General features: G+C 40.6%; 1 protein-coding gene across 5 annotated transcripts in view; it reads left to right on the forward strand.

Moving 5' to 3' along the window:
* Positions 1-17,966, forward strand: part of TAFA1 (TAFA chemokine like family member 1) — a 221,825-nt gene extending 203,859 nt beyond the window's left edge. For all 5 annotated transcript variants that reach the window (XM_039695544.1, XM_039695548.1, XM_039695546.1 and 2 more), the window contains 2 exons: positions 13,503-13,627; positions 17,098-17,966. In XM_039695544.1, coding sequence (XP_039551478.1) covers positions 13,503-13,627; positions 17,098-17,115 — 143 coding nt within the window. In that variant the 3' untranslated portion in view covers positions 17,116-17,966. The remainder of the gene's footprint in view (positions 1-13,502; positions 13,628-17,097) is intronic.
* Positions 17,967-21,931: the final 3,965 nt, after the last annotated feature.

Here is a 21,931-nt window from a genome sequence, read left to right on the forward strand (position 1 = left end):
TAAGTCTGGCAACTAGTCAATTACTGAATTCCTTTCAAAGGAAGGGAAAAGGAAGATTACAAAATTCATCAAGCTGGTATAAATCACCATATCTTCCCCACCTGAGGATCTGACCCTCTAACAGTAGTTTCTTTCTTCTTTATAAAGGTAATTATCCTATTAAAATTAATAGTAAAATGAATACTGCTGTGACTGAATTACATGGGATAAGCGTGAAATACTGTGATCAGTTCTGCTATGAATTAGTAATTATAGTGTGCCCAGTGAAATTTGCATACTTTGCTCTCCTTCCCTGCTATCTGCCTTGGTTTAGTTGCCAGTGCTCTCTCCAGGGCTGGAGCTGGAGATTGCTGGTGCTTTATTTAAAGAGGAGGTGTTTGCAGAACATAGCACCCCTGAGTTTTAAGCAGCAGAAGAAGCTACAAGATAAGCTTTGGTTTGTTTGGGGTTTGAAATAGCTGTGATTGCCTTTCTAAATGTGGTGGTGTGGGGGGTTTTTAGTGCTTACATAGATGAGGTGAGGGGAAAAAGAAGAGAGAGGGGAAAGTCTGCCTCCTTTCCTCCTCCTATTTCTGTGTGAAAAGTTTGTGTTCATCTAACTTTGAGTTGGTGCTGCCTGGAGCAGTGAAAGCAGTTGGTATCTGAGAGGGAGAAGGGAATAAGGGAGAGCCAGAACAGGAGGAGCTGCTGGACCTGCTTCACAAAGAGCTGTGTCCAGCCCCTTGCACTCGGCATGCAAAGTTTAGAGGTGACCTTGAAGAGGATAAATGATACCAGGATGAAAGGCACATCCCCCACACATACTGAGAGACCTGCCTTGGGCCAGCAACAGCAATTACTTATCAGCTGGAGGATGGAATGTAATAATCCTTTTTTTTTTGTGGTGCTGTAAGGTTGTAGGGCAGAAGTCAAGCATCAGGTCCAGGCTGGTTTCTCAGGAAGAGAAGGCAGGGAAGTTTTTTCCTGCAGCCTTACAACCCAGTCCCTGCTCAGATCAGGGTCTCTTCACCTCATCACAAGAGAAACACCCACATCCCAATGGAACAGGATCTAGGGAGAAAACAGATGGAGAGAGTTTCTCCCTTTCAGCACTGAGTGGAATCTGACATCCTACAAGAGCTGTGTGCTCAACTCAGCTCCAGAGGTGGAGAGAGGAAATCAGGCAGGTTGGGAAAGCTCTAACTGGCTGCATTCCTGTCAAGTAATTGCTTTTGGTAATAGGATTTTATTGTTATTATCCTTATTAGGATGATCACAGGCTGCTTTAGATACCTTATGCTTGCTTAAATAATGGCCTGCTGTAGTGATAAATGCAAACATGTTCCAATGGATAAAAAACTTGTTTCTCTTTCCTGAAAATAGTGTGTAGCAGCAATTTCTCAAAAAAAAAAAAAAAAAAAAAAAAAAGGAGATTTATGCTGTCATAGTTAACATAATATATTTTGTTTCTTTGGATAAACTTAGATCTTGGAAATCCCCAAGATAATTGAAAGTTGTTCTTTTTCCCTCCCTAAATATCCTGTGTAGTGCACAGCTTATCCAGATCAACAGAAGCATTTTTTCACACCAGGAATGCAACCTTAGACAACTTGTAAAAAGGTCATACAAACTTCTGATGCAAACCATTATTTTTAATTCATGTGGTCTACTCGTGTTTCCTAGCACCTGAACTGTCCTTTCTGCAAATTACATTCCTTTTGTGAATAGAAACAGTTTATTAAAACTCCTGTATTAATTATTTAAATGAATTTATAAATATTTGAGGAAGCCCATGCAAAAAGCACTCATAATAAATTATTATATTCTGCCTTCATTGAAAGCTAAATTAAAGAACTCTGATGATTGCCTTTTGTGAGAAAGCCTTTTCAGCTGCCTGTCATCACAAGGTCTGGGACAGGAGAAATTTGTCTAAGTAGCAGCAAAAAACATAAAAATCAGCACCTAAAGGTCAAAGTGAGATAATAACATTTGTACGAAATGTGACCATCAAGTATGGGACCATTCCTTTAGCTGTGCTCAGTGTCTTATGGGGGAGCCATCATTTCCAGCCTCAGCCTTGGGATCACGGGTGTGCAGACTGAATCACTGTCAAAAGGGGAAGGAGTGGTGCTAAGGAGAGGCAGGTGAAGCGAGTGAAAGGAGAAATCACTCGCACAGATCGATTGATCAAATGAGAAGTCAGATACTGTAAGTGGTGCTGGAAGGAATATCAACCCTGAGAGTCTGTGGCAGGGCAGCCTGAGCAGTGCAAAGGGATTTCTCACATGAAATGAAATGGAAAAAATAAAATAATATTCAAAATGGCAGCAGACGAATAGCAGAAACTTCTCTGGATAAACTTTTCTGGGTATTATTTTCTGGATGGAAAAAAGCCTCCTATTGGAGCTCTCTGTTTTGCAGTGCTGGTGGGTAAGAGTCACTTTGTGAACATTCCCATTTTTGGGTTCCATTCTCTGTGTCATGTCTGGCTGTCATTGACATTGCACATTATAAATGGCAGGTGCCAGGACAGAAGTGCTTCTGCAGAATTTAGGTAAAGGACAATTAAATTGATTAAATAGAAAGAGATGTCTGGTGATGAACCCCTTCACCCTGTGCTTCTTTCTTCATTGTGCTGTGTTTGAGGAGCCTCCCCAGGTGGGCACATGGATCCCGTGGCAGTTTGGTACATGTGGTCATGCAGGATGGAGCAGGAGATGCTCCTGTTGTCAGGCCTCAGAGTGTCTGAGGTGATGGTTGATAAACCCAGAGCACTTGCAGAGATGGGCTCAGCTCTCTGAGCAATGACAGCTCAGATCAGTTGCACACAGCCAGCCTTAATAACTTTCCCAGCACTTTTCCACTGACCTGTTTCATTCATCTACCTTCTCTTCTGTTGGTGATCACTATTAAAGCAGAAAATTATAAATACGAAGTCCAAGGGCTCCATCATAATGCCCAGAATTTGGAGGCTCACTAGGCAATTATCTTTCCTATTTGATCAGGTATTCTTGAAGATTAATATTTCTAAAGAAAACCCAGCTATTTCAACCTTGTTCTGTTTTAAAGTGCTTTAAAATTATGCAGGAAGGGAGTATTGTAAAGATAAAAAAATATAAAATAATAAAATTTCATCTAGAGCTTTCTATTCCTTTTCTGGTAACTATAGCAATTCCCAGTGTCTTTGTTTAGCTATTTGCCTTTGCAGGGCTCCTGCTTGCATACATTTTGCAACTTGCAAAGCTGAACACATTCTGCAAAACCTTTTCCACTAATTCATGCTCCTAATTGTGAAGAGCTTGTGCTGGGCACGATTAGACTGCACGTACATTCATTTTGTATGAGCATTAATGAGATCAAATAGAACAAGGACAGATGTTTGTGAAAAACAAACTCCCTTTTGTAATGATGAGAACAGAGCTTAGGGCTTCGTAGCTGAGAATCACCTGAGCAGAGTGGGCAGAGATTCCTGGAGTACCTGGAGTCTGAGGCTCACAGTTCTTCCACCTTCTTATTTTTTCAGGAGCACATCTTGTGCATTACAATGGAAATAAGGATCTTTGTATAAATTTGGGATTATCCACTCTTAAGATCAACAGGGTAAGGTCATTGCATAAATTATTAATAGCAAAGAGTTACCTAGAAGAAGTGAAATCCAGAGCCTTTTCCAGGGTAAAAAAAAAAGAGGAAAAATATCACTGTGAATGGTTGTGAATTTTGATCTTTTAAAATAATACAACTCAGAGTTTAAATTGAACAGAGGCAAAAAGACATGAGCTGTGCCAATAGCAGCGTGGCCATGAAATTTCAAGTGCCCATTAAAAGAGTTCTCAGCTCTGTAAAAGTCTCAGAGTAAATAAGCATTATGAGCACTGAAGGAAGACATAATTTCAAAGGAAAGCTTGTCAATTAAGGTCAGTTTAATATCCAGACTTGAATTTCACTGTTTGTAAGTCTTGCTGATAAGCTTTTATAATTGAGTTGCTTCTCTTATTCCATGCATATTGAAGCAGTAATCAAGCTATGATATGAAATACAAAATATCATGTACTCAATTCATCAATTTTTGTTCATTCTCGCAGTTCTTGTTCCAATTGCACTGGCATTGTTGCTCTGAAATATCTCCCAATCTATCATGTCAAGATTATGCATGATGTAATTTGTAATAGCAGCTAGGGATTTGTTTACAAAAAACAAATGTTCCTTTAATCTCTGAAACAAAATTAGACTTGTCTTACATCACAGAACAAAGATAGCTGAATGAATACAACACCTTTAATAAATCAGTAATTACCTTGTGTAGTTCCAGTTGGCTCATTTAACTCGACCTTTGAAAACACACAGATTTTAAAATGTGCTCTTCTGGACTGTAGAGATATGGGTGCTCTAAAGGTGTGTTATTAATTTGGACTTTATTGTCTTTTCCCAGCAGGGATAATTGCAAGTTAAGTAATCCACCTCCTCAGGAATTTTGCAGGCTCTGCCTTCCACTGTGCATAAAGCAGCAAACAGCACGTGCAAGTTCAGTGCCATCATCAGAACAATAAAACATCCCTTGGTTTTCCTTTCATGGAATCATCCCTGCAATTAGAGCACAGGGCACCTGACCCCGTGCAGGGTGGGCTTGGGTTGGTGGAGAGCTGAAAAAACAAATTTCTGTAGCTGGACTGAAATATCTGGTGGGTACAGACACCAGCAAAGGGCTGCTCCCACCCTGCCCTGGGATTTTGCTCCAGGAATCTTCCAGGTCTGATTATTTTCCTCTTTCCATCCTTTTTAAGAGGACAATAGCAGATGGCTTCATGTACTTCACACCTCTTTGCAGTCTTTTTTCCCAAAAACTCCTTGACGTCCAGATTTTAGGAGAAATATAGAATCATGGAATGGTTTGGGTTGGAGGAGACCTTAAAAGCCCATCTCACTCCCCCCCCTGCCATGGCAGGGACACCTTCCACTGTCCCAGGCTGCTCCAAGCCCCATCCAGCCTGGCCTTGGACTCTTCCAGGGATCCAGGGGCAGCCACAGCTTCTCTGGGCAACCTGTACAGGGCCTTTAAAACACAGAGAATTTAGTATTTTTCACAGAGAAAGAGAGGGACAATAGAATCGCTTGCATTTCAAAAAGAAAGCCAAAGCAAAAATAATTTTTTCTCTGGAAAATATACACCAAAAAACCCCAAAAAACAACCTAACAAAAAAAGGTGTTTTTCATTGACTAATGACACATAATCACATTATACCCTATTAATTTCTGTAGATTTGATCGAGGAATGTTCTATGTATATTTATATTTACAGGAATCTTCTCTGTTAACAAGAGTTTCTCTGGTAATGTGTATTTGGTAAAACACAATTTATACCCAAGTGGTACACCAGAATTTAATTTCATAACTGATAACCCTCCAATATATTATGCATGCTTTGTTATGCCTTATAAATGCATTACAGTTATATAATTTATTCATTTTCAGTGTTCTTTCATAGAGTGCTTTACTGCTAGGCTGTGATTCTGGCACCTCATTCAGTCAAAATTTCACAATAGACTTTCACCCTCCTGAGCCCATTTCGCAGCTTTTCCCTTCCACATCCCCAAACCCAGCACCAGCAGCACAGGAGCTCATGTTTGAGCAAATGGCAGCTTTTACAGGCACCAGATTTGGGCTGAATTCTGCAAAAACTGAGGGTTTTTTCCCCTGCTTCTCCAGTAACTGTTGGATAACACACTAAACACAGATTGTTGATTTACATATATATATATATATGTGTGTGTGTGATTTAGGGTCCCAGCAACCACTGGAGGAATAGCACTCCAAGGCCACCCACAAACCCTTGTACACCCACCTAATCTTCATCTCACTGCCTGGCACTTCTCTCTCTGCATTTCAACTCGTTCATTTACTTTATTAATGAATTATTATTCCTGAAAAATTACCATTGCATGGAGATATAATTCTTTGATGGCACACCAGTCCTCAGCTCTGGTCAGAAATGTGTCTGTGCATATTTATATGTAGTTTCTTATTGTCTTTCCAAATATGTAAAAATATGTTGCATTTCGTTGGCATTTCATTAAATACAGAACAATAAGATTAAACTCTCACTGGGTTATCTGAAGCCATTCAAAGAGGGTATAAATAACATTGCTTCATTGCACAAGTACTTTAGCAGCCTGCTGTCAGCCTTGTTCTGTAGGGAAGAGTGGATTCAGTTCCAAACTTTAGTAATAAATAGCAGCAATGGGGGTCCCTAACCTACAAAAGAACCCCAGACAGGTTGGGAGGGGGTCCTCACTCACCTGCATTCCCATCAGCTCCCTGAATGTTGGGTTTCATGTTCTCATCAGCCTCATTAGCACTCATTAGTGCCAGCAGGCTGCTCTCAAATGCCCCACTCACTTTGCAGAGAGGTCATGTCAATCACCAATAAACTCACACACCAAAAACTAGAAACAAAGTTGGCAGCTTGATGCTTGCCTTGGATGTATGTTGCTGTGCAACAATTCAGGAAATTCCAAGAAAAAAATAGAAGAGTGTGTTCCAGCACTCTGGAAGGTCATAGAAGAACTATGCACTTTTGGGGAGACAAGTTTATCATATATGATTTATTTTATCATTTCATGTCCTTTCTCTCTGCCACAGATATCTGCAAAAATCTGTTTTGTTGAGGCTTGCTCTGCCTTTCCTTTGCAGAAATCAAGTTTCCTGATAGATAATGTGCTGAGGCTTCTGTTAGAATACCAACTATGATCCATGACTTTCAGAGAAAAAGTGTCAAGCTTTAGTCATGTCTGAGTTCAGATGAATGTGGAATAATTACAGCTTTAAAAAGCCTACCACACTTTTTGAGTACAGGATTATCAAATGGGAACAGGGTTGAGAGCCAGCTGCCAGCACAACTGGCCTGGGACCTGCTGGCATTTCCTGAAGGAGTGCCACAAGAGGCCTCCCAGCTGACAGCTTCTTGCTGGCTTCATTTTTGTATTTCCTAAAATCCCAGACTTTGAAAATATCTCACAAGTTGAACCGTGAGCAGCTGAGGAACATTTTGATTTTTTTTTCCTTGTCATTGCTGCTGAGACCTTCCCGACTCAGAAGATGGTTATGCAAATTCTACAGTTCTCCTTAAACTCTGGGTGCTTCATGCGTGTGCCTAGCTAACAAATCAGAGGGTTTTACCTCTGGACAGCTGGCACACTTTAGAGCGGCCCAGGGGACCTGGCTGCTGTCACTGTCACTGGGCTCAGGGAAGTGGAGATGCACATTGACTTGCCATGGAGGTGCTGCCCATGAGGAATCCTGGTCCCACTTCAGCTGTGGAAGCCCCTCAGCCACATGTCCAAGCAGTTTTTTCAAGAAGTGGAGAGAAAAGGACATGGAAAAATGACAAAGCTGCAGCAGTTGACGCTCCCAATCAGATCAGCATTGAGGGCAAGAAATTCCTTGGCAAAATCAAAGCTTTTTTGTGTGAAATTTGCTCCTTAACAGAGCATCTCCATTCAGCTCAAAGGCAGGAATGTGCTTAAGGACTTTCTGGCAGCACTTCACATAATTTTAATATTACAATTTATTTTCGTGGTACCTGAGAAACTCATTCTTCAAGTTGTACAATTGGAGAAAAAATGTCACTCCCAAACTGCTGCAACTCAGTGTTAAAGTTCAGCAGGGCAGAAGAGACAGAGGGCAGCATACAAGGAAACACAGTAAGAATAACTCATCCTCTAAGTAAATAAAATGGCCAAGTGGTATAGCAAGGAGATGATTTACCTGTAGGAATAAAGTCAGAAGCAAAGCTGGGATTAAACAAACCTTGAGAGTTTCTGCTCCTCAGGCCATTAGCCACCACCACCTCTGTTGGTCACATTGTTACGAGGGAAGCACAAACATGTTGATGTAATTCTTCCTAATTTTCTAATTTCCTAATTTAATAGCAGTGTGTTGGCTGCTAGGAAATGGTAATGGCAATGTAAGTGGTTTTTCACTAGTGAGTCTTCCCAGGCTGTCAAATTAGCACCCTTATTTGCTGGCTTATGCAGATTTTAAAAGGAAATTGTTCATGGATTCTTTGCAGCTAATCTCCCCTTTCATATTTAATGGTGCAGCCCACAGCATTGTTCAGACATGTAATACACTCTAATTTATCTCTTACTCTTAAATATCTTACTCTAGCTGCTGAATGTTTTGCAATGGAGAATCAGGAATTCTGAATGGGAAAAAAAAATTAAAACTTCAATTCTTTCAATTCTATCAGTGAATTAATAGAACACTTTTTAAAAGCCTGGAGAATATCATACAGATCAGCATGTTCAAAAAAAAAAAAAGAAGTTTAGGATGCTGATGTCTTTTTAATGTTTACTGCAATTAAAAAATATTAAATTAACTCAGCAAGACTGAATTTGAGGCAATTAGAGATGGGAGACACCACTTGCTAGACTGATTGCACTGTGCTTGTATTTTAAACAGGAGAAATGTCCATTTTCCCAGAGCTATGAGAGGTCTGTTATCAAAGTCTGTGAAGCATTGCACTGCAGGAGCATTAGATTGATACTTCTAAAATTGAGTAAGATTGAATTAAAGCAGAGAGTTTGATAGTTTGGACTCCCTGTAGGAAACATCCTGCTTTTCTCCCAGATAGCAATATTCAACCTGAAATCTTTTGTTTTGGATTGGTATTCTTTAACTTATCAGATTTCTTCTCTACAGCTCCCGGAGTGGCTGCTATCTCGGTCTGTTTATGAAATACATAACCCTTCAGATGACACTTTCTTTCAGTCCAGTTTTCTTATCCTCCCAGAAAGTGTGTTCCCACCCCTGTAATTCATTCTGCTCCCCATGACATCCCAATAAACCAAGAGAAACTGCATGTCTCATTCAATTCTCTGAGATTTTGTTGTATAAGGAATAGGTGAGCACAGGGTTACAGTTTTTCCCATTCTAGTTTATGTCTTTTCTAAAATAAAAAAAAAAAAAGACAAACTACTTGAAAGATTTTACCCACCTCTGTGCTGTTGCTATTGCCAAAATCTCCATCAGTGCAAGAATCTCTCACAGGGAGTTTGAACTTTCCTTTAATCTAATCCATTTAGAAAATGACTCACAATATATTGAATAAAGTGGAGAAAATTGATATCTTTTCATTAAGCTGACAAAGTCTTTTTCACTTCTGACATCTGTGAAATGCGTTCTCTATTTAAATTTTATTTATATCAATCTTCGCTGGTGGAAACGAGATTAAAACGGAATGCTCTGTACTTACAGGGAAAACTTTCCCATCCTGGAATGAGTGTCATACTGGCTTTGAAAATGAGCTTCTTATTCCTTGCAGTAACACGATACCCATGACCAGGAGGAGCCACAATCTAATATCTCCATTCCTTTGTATTCTATTTCTATATAAACAAAACGTGCCCACTTTATCACAGGCAAAATGAGAGCTGCTGTGGCTTTATAATGGCAACTGCAGAAGCGATCTTGGAACATTTTAATACATAGCATGTTCCCTCTAAACTGTTGAAAAATGCATGATGATACTTTGCTCTGTTTTCATATTTCAGGGTGTTCCATAAACATGAATTAAAGTTATCTGTTGCTCTGTGAGGATGGTCTTATTGTTACATTGTTAAATATAATATCTTTATACTTTTTGCCATATAGACTCTGTCATATTGGTAAAGCCATTTCCTAAATACAGATGCAGAAAAGTTAAGGAGAATTTTATCTGCAAAACAAAACAGAAAGAATTTGAGTTTTCTCTACAGACAGGAGTAGCAAAAACGACAGAAGCAATTGCCTGTGAGTGTCTGGGCTGTGTGTGCACATTTTCACTGTCCATGTCCTGTTAATCACCTGTGAAATGGTTTTGAGGAACTGAGTAGCTTCAGTTTAATGCAAGAACTTGAAGACTGAGAAATGTGAAACATAATAAATTCAGGAGTTTCAACAGGCATCTTTAATCAAATGGATTGTGTATTTTTTCCAAACTTTGTTTGACTCAAGAGGAGGATGATTGAACAATTAATGTTTCCATGTTGATTTGATCTTTTAGGTGAAGATATATGAAGGTGTTCATTTTATTTCCACTGCTCCTTAAGAGAATACTTTGATGCTGAAATTCAAGGGGAAACTTTTTCCCAGCCAGCTGCCTTCATGCATCAAAACTTTGTGCTCCAGATGATGCATAGGAGCAAATCAGAGCATGGTCACTACCCTTGTGCAGCCTCCAAAGGTTCTCGTGAACTTTGAAGGCTGAATCCCACTGAATCCAAGCTCAACTGGCAGTGCCCTGCAGCTGCCTAAGGCTTTGGGCATTATCTTTGGGAACAATTGTATTTTAAAATGCAATAGAAGTGTGTAAACATGAGAAAATATAATCTATTCTATTGCTTTTCCCCTTTATTCTATCTGATCTTCAGATTTCTTATTTGTAGTTTATTTGTTTGGAGCCCATGATTTGCAAATGCCATTTCAGCCAAATGCTTTTTGTGTGTGTTAATCCATGCAGACTAAATACATCAAAAGTTAAATATTTTGATAAAAATTATTCCATGGCTTTGCAAACAAAGATTTTAGAAAAGCATTATTTAGGCTGAAAAATAAACCTCGAGAATTTCCTGAATAAAGTTGCTTTTTTCCCCAGCTCCATTGGTGATATATTAAGAGTTAAATATTCTTTAAAAGAGGACTTTTCTTGAAAATAGTTGAGATATAAACAATCCCTTATTTAACCTAGAAGGTGATGAGAAGAAAAAAAAAATAAAAAAGCACTGAAACAAAACACAAGCAAAGCAGGAGTAGTCAAAACTCTTGTCTTCTGTGTCCTTTTCCTTTCCCCATGGCAGAGGGATCTGCCTCAGTCAATTCAGCCTTGCCTGGAGAAACTCCTGTGCTTCGTGTATCCCCAGACAGGGAGAGGAGCACAGTGAGAAGCACTCCAGAATGCTGCAGGTGCCTAATTCAGCCTGATGTGAGCACTCACAGCCTGTGCTGCCTGGTGATTAACAGGGCTCTCTAGTTCTCACCCAGGATGAGTGGTTTGGCTCACTGAGAAGCTCAGGTTCCTCTGGATCTGGGAGTTCTTGAATAAAAACCACCCTGGGGGGGAGCATCTTAATTTGAGCAATTTGACCCAACTGCTTCAGCTCATCTCAAAGTGACATAACCTAAACATAGAGAAGCTCCATCCTACAGCTGGGCCCAATCTCAAATGCTGCAAACTGTGATTCATTTTAAAGTGTTTTCCTCCCTCTTTGGAGGTGTAAAACTTTGAAATCAAGGAGAACTCAAAGGATCAGCAGTACCCAAGAAAGACAACTGGTCCTAAGGATTAAAGGGCTCTTAATAGAAGAGAAAACCTATAAACACAAGATTCAAAGAAAGGAATTTTCTTTGGGTTTTGGATGCCCTTGCCATGGTAAGGGGCTGAGGACTAGACCACAGTGAGCTTTGAAGTGCTTCAGACTTACAAAGGATTTTGCCTACATACAAATTAGAAGCAAAGAGGAGCTTTTCATCTGCAAATTTCTCACATTAGTTTCCCCCATTATAAAAGGAGCCTGGTGTTCAGTCCAGGTGAGGGTGCTCACTGATGGGCACTTGGCTGTAATTGCACTATCATAAATCAATAATAATATGTATCTATATACCAAACCCAATACACCACTATATGAGTCAGTTGCCATTAAAGTTCTCCACTGACTTTGCATTTGATTATTCTTCAAGGTCAAGATCTGAATACTTGGGCTGTGTTTAACAACATTAAAAAGTAGTGAGATCATTTGAACTGCTATGAGCAGCATTGCTTCTCCAGGCTGCCCCTCAGTCTGGATTCACCTCAAATCTCTGTTTTACATGGTAAACTCTCCAGGACAGGGTGTTCAGGTTGTGGGTTTTAGTACCTTGCACTGTAGGATCCTTCTCCGTGGTTATTTAATGCTACAGCACTGCTCCTAGTAAATAATCATGATCATCACTTTCGATTCCGTGTCACAGGATTCTTCTCACGCATCCTGAGGATGCTCTGCTCTGATGATTGCTGTGAAGGCCAGTATTTAGCAGGATATGGTTTTTCAGTTTGCCCACTGCACAGTCTATTATTAGAGCACAGATTCAGCTCTCCTGCCTTTTCATGCATAGCAAAGAGAGAGATCTTTTTTCTCTGCTGTTAGCAGCATTAATGATACCCTTCTGAAATAGGGTGTGAACAGCATCGTTAAACTGCCTTGCCAGCACAGGTGTAAAGGGCTTTTTTGTGTCTTGTATATATGGAGAAATGATATATTATATGATAGAAATCAGATATAAGCTGTGGGAAGAACCAGACAACACTGAGAGCTGTATGGTCATTGTAGGGCCCCTTAAACTGAACTATTCTATTCAATTTTATATTCAAAAATTTAATTATAAGTTCTATAATGTCCTTAAATCAATGCATGCACAACAGGGCATTTTCCAGAGCTGAATGGCAGTCAGCTGGAGTGTATATATATTAATATATATATATGTATAAGGTAGACAGCTGCTTCAAAGGTATTTTTTGGGCTTGAAGCAGCCATGAGGGATGATATGAATGGGTTAAGCATCTCTCTTTGAGTGACTGTGCAGAAAGCTTTGACAGGCTTCCTGAGTGCAACCATGAAATTAATTATTGCCAGAGAAAGCAAGCCACAGAAAGAGCCACTCATGAGCCAGCTCGTCACACTTGCAAGGTTAGCTAAAGTTTATCAAAATCCCCAGACAAAAAATGTCATTAAGATACAGCTAAGGATATAGTCAGATACCAATTCCCAGGCAAGAAACTTCATTAAGGTACATTCAAGGTTGTAAACATATGTGCCAATTAAATTCAAACAACTGGGTCCAAACACTGCTATTATTTACAGTGTTAAATATTTGGAAATTAAAAGTTACTTTTAGAGATAATATGGTTTCTATAAAATTAATAGTTGTGTTTCAACAAACAGCTTCTGCTGCTGTTCAGGGTTACCTTACACTTTGTTTCTAGTTGTGGTGCTCCCTGTGATGGCATAAGGGGAAAGCCAAAAGTCTCCATGGGTTCAAATAATTCTGGACAGATTTGTGGTTAAAAAAAATCCAGCTGTAGGTTCTGAAAGCAAAGCAGACATAATTTTATGTGGAGTACACTGAACCAGAAGTGCTGAAGACCTGGAGAATATTCTGACAATCTCTTCAGACCTGCCTTGTTCTTGTACACGTCTGTGAAAATCAGATGGGCACTCAGGGAGAGGGGCTGTTAGGATGGATGCTCTTTTGGTCTGCAGCAGAATTGCTGCCATCACAGCATTCCCTGCATGGGAACAGACAGATCTCCTGCGTGAGGAGGCTGTGGCAAGTAGTGCACTGTCTCAGGCAATATAGGATGCCAAACAAGTAATTAAATATGAAATCCTTACAGCTAAACTCCAGTTGAAGGGGCACTCTGCCTTTTAACTGCAGTGTTAGACCCTTGAGATATCATTTAATTAGATTTGGTCATTGTAACATAGTTGTGAACATTGTCTTTTCTCTTTTAGCTTCTATAGTGATTGGGAAATGGTGGTGTGAGATGGAGCCCTGCCTAGAAGGAGAGGAATGTAAGACATTGCCTGATAATTCTGGATGGATGTGTGCAACTGGCAATAAAATCAAGACCACCAGAGTAAGTCTTCTTTCTGTCTGCACCCAGGAGGTCTGAACAGGAGAAGGAATCACTAATGACTGCTCACCCATGTCTTTTCCATCATCATGCCTGCTATAAAAGTCCTAAAGACCACTGTCATGATCACCCAGTGCTTCTGGCCATAAGTGGGTGAAAATTCAGATGGATCAGGCTGGTCAGCTGGGTCCAGGCTTGGTAATCAGCAGGTTGGAGCTGCTGAATTGCCAGGTCACTTTCTTACAGAGACTGTCACCTCAAAATACCTAATGCACATCACTGAGTCCCTTTCTGGTGGCTAAAGGAAGAACATTAGCTCAGAGGGGTTGGCTGGATCCTGTATCCATTCCTTGGCTGTTCCAGGCCACATCTGGATTAGCAGCTGCACAAGTGCTTTGGAGCAGAGGACTCAGCTCTGTTTGCACTGCAGGTCTCACTTCAGAGCAGCTCCAGCCCATGATCTCATTAGTGCCAGGCTCCTGAGATGCTGCAGGTTCAGGCAGCACAGGTGAAAACAGCTTTCACCACACTGTGCCAGGAAAAGGCAGAGAGAGGATGTGAATGAGCTGCCTAAACTCCCACTATGAGATTACCTTGGGAATAAAAGTGTTTCTCAGAAGTAGACTCTAGCTTTTCTTTTGCAGTGTGTGATTGTTTCACAAGCATTGTCTTTAAACTGTCACCTACACCTGTGTTCAAAAATTTTAATTAACTAATTTTCATATCACAAATGAATTTTTTTCTTGAGAAAATTACATGATTGTCAACTCAAAATGCTTTTTTAAATATGTAGATTTTCATTTTCTGTGAGTTGGAAAATGGCTTTTGAAACCTGCTAAATTAAAAAGAGCAACTTTTCAAGATTTTTTCCCTGTTTGATAAGAAATTCTACATACTCATGTCCAGCTGCTAATTCACAGAAATGTGCAGCATATTGTTGTAATTTCCTGACTTTTTCCTTTCTCTCCAATCCTAACACCAGTCATTTTTCATGTCTTCTAAGTCTCCTGTTGAAGGAGGAGATTTTACCCTAATTGATCCCCATGGCACCTGAATCCTTTTCTTTCCCTCCATAGGACCTCTACCCCAGGATGAATTATTTGAATTGCAACCCTCATTTCTGGAGCAGAGCCTTCTGCCACACCAACACATTAAATGATCAGGAGACCTGCTGACTTAGGAGGTTTTCTTTGTAGGAAGCAGTAAGTGGCCCCCAAAAACAAGATCCAGATGATCTCTTTGTCACCTCCCAGAGAAAAGGAGAAAGGATTCAGGGAACTGGAATTCCCTGACTCAGTTTCTTTCTGTGGTGCTGTTCCTGCAGATCTCACTGTGCCCACAGCTGATCTCTTCCCCTGCAGCACCACTGGAAGGCTGTTTGCTAATAAATGTGCCTTGCAGTGAAATTAAATCCCAGACCACAAACTTGCTACATGTCCTTTCCAGTGAGGAAAGTGGGGAGTTAAAATGGAAGAAAGTGATGTAGAAGAACTAAGAAGCAACATGAAGTATCTTATACAATAATTCAGCCCTTCTGCAATCTGTCTACAAGTTATATAATTGAGGAATTGCATTTTCTTTCTTCAGTGAAGCTGTCCTTCTCTTAACTCCCCCAGTCCTCATCATATAACCTAGTTTAAGGCGATAGAAGTGATTGCTAAAAATTTAGGAGCTTCATTAATATGCAGATGTATGGTCCAATCTATTCAGTATGCATTATTGTATTTCATTTGAATTAAATACTTGCAGAGTGAGTGCTCATAACTGAAAAAATATTTCTTCATTTACCCACAGGAGTTATTTTAATTAGCTTGTGAGGGGAGTACCTTATGGTGCTGCTTCCAGTAGAATTTTGCTTTGTTGCTTTAAAATATCATTACAGAACCCAATTGACAAAGGCAACATGACATGATGTGCTCAGCAACTGTCTTTTGCATTTTCTGAGGAGAAATTCTACTTCTTAGTCCCTGGAACTTTGCTCCAATCCGTACCACTGTGTCAACTCTGGCAACATAAATATAAAATAATGGAAGCAATCAGATCCCAAAACAGGCTTTTTTTTCTTTTTTCCTTTGTTTTGCCATTTCAGATAGCAGCAGAGAACAAGATTACAATGTAATCCGCCCTGACCACAATCCAGGTTCCAAGACTGGGCCATGTGTGTCTAATTTGGGTAGTTAAGGAAGTTAAGAAAGCAGAAGAAATAAGAGAAATCAGACATCATTCCAGTTCTCTCTGTGGTGATTAGGCAGAAGGCTACAGCCAGTCTCCATAGGCTGTAAACTGTAAACTATTTTAATGAAGGCTTTTCCTTACACTAAATACATTTACGTTAGCTGCTGTCCTGACAAGGAAAACATTCCCATTTATGACTCTCGGGATTAAGATACCCATTAGTACATTCTTCCAGACCCACAGTAAATCACATATATTGCATATGTGTATGTTTTATATATTTATTTATTTATTTATTTGTGAGTACATGGATATACACAATATCTATCATTTTCTAATGCTAGTGCATAACTTCACTTGGGTCTTGCATGTGATTGAGTAGAAAGAGGTGGACAACAGACTCAGTGTAGTCTTTACCAGCATATTCTTCATTGCTTCCTTTTAATGCATTTATTTCTGTGTTTAGCCATTCAGTGTAGCTCACTAATTAAGTTTTTAAAGCCAAAGTTCTAAAGCTCACAGCTTCCTTAAATTGATTTGTTTTCTATTGATGGTCAGGCAGGTGACAAAGACCGGAAGGAAATAATAGTGTCATTCAATTTTTGGAGCAGTTTCAATGTTCATTTAACCCCAGTTTCAATGTTCATTTAACCCCTTGGTTTGAACTGGTTTAAACTGATGTCTACCATTTTTATGCCTTACTTGTCCAGCAGGAGTAACTGGAATCACTCTGGGAAGGGGAGAGTGGAAGGGTGGGGTGAGCACAGTCCCAGGCCCAAATCTGTCCTGGCTTGTCCTTCTTGCTTGAAGGGCTCCTACAAGGAAAATGGAGAGAGACTCTTTGTAAGGGCATTAGGGGACAGCACAAGGGAGAATGGTTTCAGACTGACAGTCAGGAGGTTTAGATTGGATATTAGGAATTAATTCTTACCTGTAAGAGTGGTGAGGCCCTGGAAATATTCAAGGCCAGGTTGGATGGAACTTGGAGCACCCTGGGGTATTGGAAAGGTGTCCCTGCCAAATGAAGACATTCTGTGATGTCCAGCACCACCAGCCCAGGTGGTTAATGCACATCCAGTATCTCCCAAGGCAGAGGCAGGATCTTGCTCAGGATCTGTCTCTTGCCTATTTTCACACCCCTGCAGCACTAAAAGACACACATCCCTCTAGTATTGCATTTAAACTCAGCTAATCAATCAGCTGTATCCCACAGAGCCTGGGTCTTTCTTTTCCAAAAGACTATATTTAAAAACTAACATATTATGCATAACTTACTCTTTTCCATTTTCTCACTGCAGATCCACCCAAGGACTTAACAGAGCGCCCACGTCTGCACGGAGACAGTGAAAGCCCTGCTGATTTATGAGGACAAAGTATTGAAAGTTTAAAACCATCTCAGCACTTACAAGCCAAATGGATTTCTTATTTGCACTTTGACTGTTTACCAGAAAACAACAGTGGCTTTACTGTGTGAAAGAAAGGATTCAGTGGAAATAACGGCCCTGATTTTTGACAGCTGAAAATAAAAAATGAAGAAAGTGGTTCCTTTGCTAAAGTTTCTGAGATTGCAAAGTACAAGCAACAGTATAAGTTTGGATCTACAATTTACTTTATACCAGTTAAAGTATATATATATATAGAAATATATATATATTAATATATGATATTTTGAAATAAAAGCCTCACTCTTCAAGAAATTGAATAGTACCACACTTTGCTGCAGCTGCTGTATTTTTTTTTTTCCTTTTTTGCAATGGTCTGGAAGTTCCCTACCTGTTTGAGAGAGAAATGTGGCAGTGAAGAGGCAAAGCAAACCTGCTGTGGTACAAGGACGCCTAAGAGCTACACGAATCCTACCGATGCAGCATCCAGAGCTTCCTGTTCCCTTTGGCAGAATTTTGAGGGCATTTGTTGTTCCACTTTGTGTTCTGGAGGCTTTTCCCCTTGTGCAATACTAGCATGCTGGCTTTGCTTCATTAACCATACTTGATTGATATATAACAATGATAATTCTATCCTCCTCCAAGAAAATATTTTTAGAGCTGTTAGATATTCCATGAAGAAGAGATGGACAACTACTGAGTGAAGTACAGTATGTATTAAAAGTTTATTTGGCAGAGTTTGGTAGACTGTGAGCTCCCTTCTTATTAAAGATGTACTGTACATACAATGTCTTCAGACTTTGTATAGCTCCTAGAGACTCCAGTAAAAACCCAGTAACCACCTCCAAAGCTTTGCATTGTTGGCTCACTAATTCTTTGAAACAACAACAAAGCTGCTTCTTTCCAGACTGGCACGTGAGGGGAGTTTTTCATACGGTTTGGTGTTCCAGGAGCCCATTTGCAATTGCTGAACAGGCACCTCAGCTTAAGCATGCCTCTGTGGACACCTGGCTGTGTGCTCTTACCCCACAGCACACATGGAAGAACTACCTAAATTTAAGTTTCCCTCATTGCAGGCCAGGCTAATTCTCATTAGAGCATTTGCCACCAACTAAAAGCATTCACAATAAGCAATTCCATGGCATAGCAAATGGCCCAGCAGTTTGTGGCAAGCACAAACTTGAGGCTGATCCCTTCACTTTCAGAATAGTTCCCTTCAGTTTATTTTCAATCTGTTTCTTGCTGTGGTGAGCTGAGATGCTCCTCAGCAAGGATGTGTCCACAGAGACCTTGACCCAGCCACTGCTGAACTCCCATTTCTGGCTGAGCTGTAGCTGTTCACCAGCCTGTCTGGCCCTGGCATTGCTGATCAAATCTGAGGGCTGCAATGTGCAAGCCTAGTTCACATTCCCAGGCACTTTTGTGAGCGGTCCAATTAATTTCAGGGGGTTTATTGGTGTGGAAAAGTGTCTTGCTGTCACGCATAAGTCTGCACAATCTACCCTTCAGTCTGCCTAATGCTACCAAATCAAAGAGGAATAGGGAATTGTAAAACTAGTTCTGTTCAGTCCAGCTTCATTCCTTAAATATTTCCAATTTCTTTTCAGCCTGCTTACCTGTCTCTCACAGGATGCCTTTGGCCATGCTGATCACTTTTAATCCAATGCAGAGGAAGTGCTGCACTTCCCATCCTAGATTTGGTTGAAATTCTCCCACTGAGTTTCTTTCTCCTTCAGGGTAACCACTTCAATCCCGATGCTTCAAGAGGCAGAAATTGTCACTGTAATTACAGTGCAGATTAAAGCAGCTACCTGACGTGTCACGCCACATTCCATGCTGGCTTTCCATGCTGATCTTTTCCCAGTGCTCACAGTGGAAATGGATAAGCTGTTTCCAAATACTTCTAATATCCCCCTTCAAAAATATGAGTGAAGAGTACCCAGGAAAGAAAGAGACGACACAGAAAATGGTAGAATCACTATCCCTGGAATGGTCCAGAAAAGGCCACAATGTGGCACCTGGGGACATGGTTTAGTGGTGAAGATGGCAGTGTGAGGTTAACAGCTGGACTTGGTGATTTTAGAGGTCATTTCCAGCATTAAGAATTTTGGTTCTGTGCACAGAAATGAGTGTGAGCCTCACCATCACTTGTGAGTGACGGAGATCCTTGCACACGGAGACCACCCTCCCTGGTGGCTCAGCTGGACAGGCTGGGTATTTTCTGGGGACAGCCCCCTGCCCAAACCACAGAAGATACCTGGACCCTACTCTATATTTTAGTAGTCTGCCATGGCCATGTGTCCAGTACCATCATCTCAGTTCAGAGGGGAACACTGCCTGCCTGCTTACCCCTAAATGGACTATAAGGTCAGCTCCAGGCTCAACTGCCACTAGTAAAGAGAAACTCCTCCAAAATAAACCCCTAGCATTTCTGAATTTTACTCAAACAGCTCTTTATAAGCCCCAAGACCCCCTCAAGCACCCCTTGGTGCACTAGGAGACAGACCAGCAGGTAAGTCCACTCAAAGCCAGGACATGTTACCAGCCTTTTACCAGCTGGAACTGAAGCACACAAAGCAAAACAGCCTCCCACAATCACACTGGGGAGCCGTGGAAAATCCAGCAGAAACTGAACTCTGGTTTCCTTATTCCCAGTCTACTGATACTCCATTAGAGAAGCCCCACAAACAAACCCACGTGTGGCCTCTGGTACCCTTTGCCAAAGCCCAAGGTGTCACCACCGGGAGGTTTTTACCCCACAGCAGAGCTGCTGCCATGGCTCATCCTGTGAGCAGATAACGCTGCTTGTGCCGTGCCCAGGAAATCTGCCTGTTGAGATTGGGAAGTATTAGACTTGCTAAAATGTCAGAAGGAAATGTTGTCATTACCACAGGAAAGTTTCTTCGAGATGTTTATGAATTTTTCTTTGCCAGTAGGCAGCCTCAAATGCCACCCCACCAAATTCAGTAAACATCTGCGTCTCTTTGAAGTTGCCGCAAAAATCTGCTCGCGAAGTGCGGCATCGAGAAATTGCTGTTTTAATTAAAATGTTTTAGAGGGCAATTAAGGCCTTTGCAAAAATAATGACTGATAGAACGTGAAGTCCAATTAAGAGTCAGATGCAACTAACCTTCATTGTTTCAGGGAACCAAGCTGAAAATAATAAAAAAGAATTCAAGAAGCCTAGAGTCAGAAATATTCTGCATTTCAGGGATATTCACAGTAGCACAGTGTGTAGCAGGAAGATGTCAGAGCTACTTATCCTGGCCAATGGAAAGCAGATGTGTTTCTGTGGTGGATGGAATGGTCCTCATATCCTCATGGGAAACTGACAGTCATGCCATTCTCTGCATAATGTTAAAAGGTACTTGTGTTAACAGAGGAGAAAATGAAAGTTTCTGGTTTTTGGCAGAAGTCTAGACAGAGACACTTCAGGAAATGAAAAAAATAAAAAGAAAAAGAGTATTTGTAAATGCATCAAAGATAAATTTAGATTTATGTCAGTGTTTCTTCAGATGTGTGAAATCAAGTTCTGTAAATCTAAAATGTACAAGTTGGGAAAAAAAAATACCAAAAAAAAAAATTTAGCTACCATCTGCCTATTAATTCAGAAAACTTAGATTATGTGCTTCTGTCCAAAAATCTCTGGTAATAAAAAGCTCAGTGTGGTATGACTTGATATTGTTTTGAATATACTATATGCTATATAAAAAAACCCAAAACAAAACCTTGAAGGAAGTCCACTCCTATGACCAACATCAGGAACAGCATGGTGTGCACCCATGCTTGGCACTACACAGAGAAAGGACCATGAAAGATTGCTGAAGGTGAAGCAGTTTGTGATGAGTGATGCTCTTATCAGACCTATTGATTGACTATTAGCAGAGTTTGCAGGTGCTGTCAGTGGTGTACTGCTTGGATTTTTCCTATTATAAAATGATTAGTTACATTCCTGACTCTCCTCATTTGCCACTCGCCTGTTTCACTGGCTGGTCCAAATATAATTACGGATCACAGAGAAGTTGTGGAGGAGATAAACATACTTTGACTTGGAAAGCACATCCATTTCATCTGAAGGTGGCAGGCTTTGTTTCTTCCTCAAGGGCAGGATGAATACTGTGGCCTAAAATGAGCTTCTCTTTTATCAATACCTCAGTCACATCCCAGTAAGCAGGGTTTAGAGCTTGCCTGACAAAGAACTGGGTCATGCTTCTTTGCTTGGTATTCTATTTTTTTGTCAGAGAAAAATAGAAACACATTCCACAAATAATCTTTCAGGTAGACAGAAGGAGATGTGTGTACAGGGCAGTTGGTTTCAGGCTGTCAACACTTTTTCTAGTTCACTGGTTTGAATTCAGATCATAGGCCTGACACATATTTATGGTTTCTTCTCTCAGAGGCTCACACAGTCAAAGCACTTAACTTCACAAATATTTGTACTTTATAAAACCATGCTGCTCTGAGGAAAGGAACTGAATCCTCTGCTTTCCAGGCAGGAAACTGAAACTCAAAAGAGCTGAGACTTGCCCAAGGTGAAGCTAAAAACCTGCAGCAGACCTGGCAGTAGAACTGAGGGCTCCTGGATTTCAGGTCATCACTGAGGATGGTTCATCTGAGATTCACATCAGTGAAATCTTGCTGAGAGCAGACCCTGGCTTTGAGCTTGAGTCACAGAGAGCAGAATTAGGGGACCTGCAGCCAAGTGTGGACAATCACGTGCCAGCACAAAATGACCAAATCTTGTGCATCT

Source organism: Passer montanus, unplaced genomic scaffold (assembly GCF_014805655.1).
Source record: "Passer montanus isolate IOZ18808 unplaced genomic scaffold, ASM1480565v1 scaffold9, whole genome shotgun sequence".
NCBI lineage: Eukaryota > Metazoa > Chordata > Aves > Passeriformes > Passeridae > Passer > Passer montanus.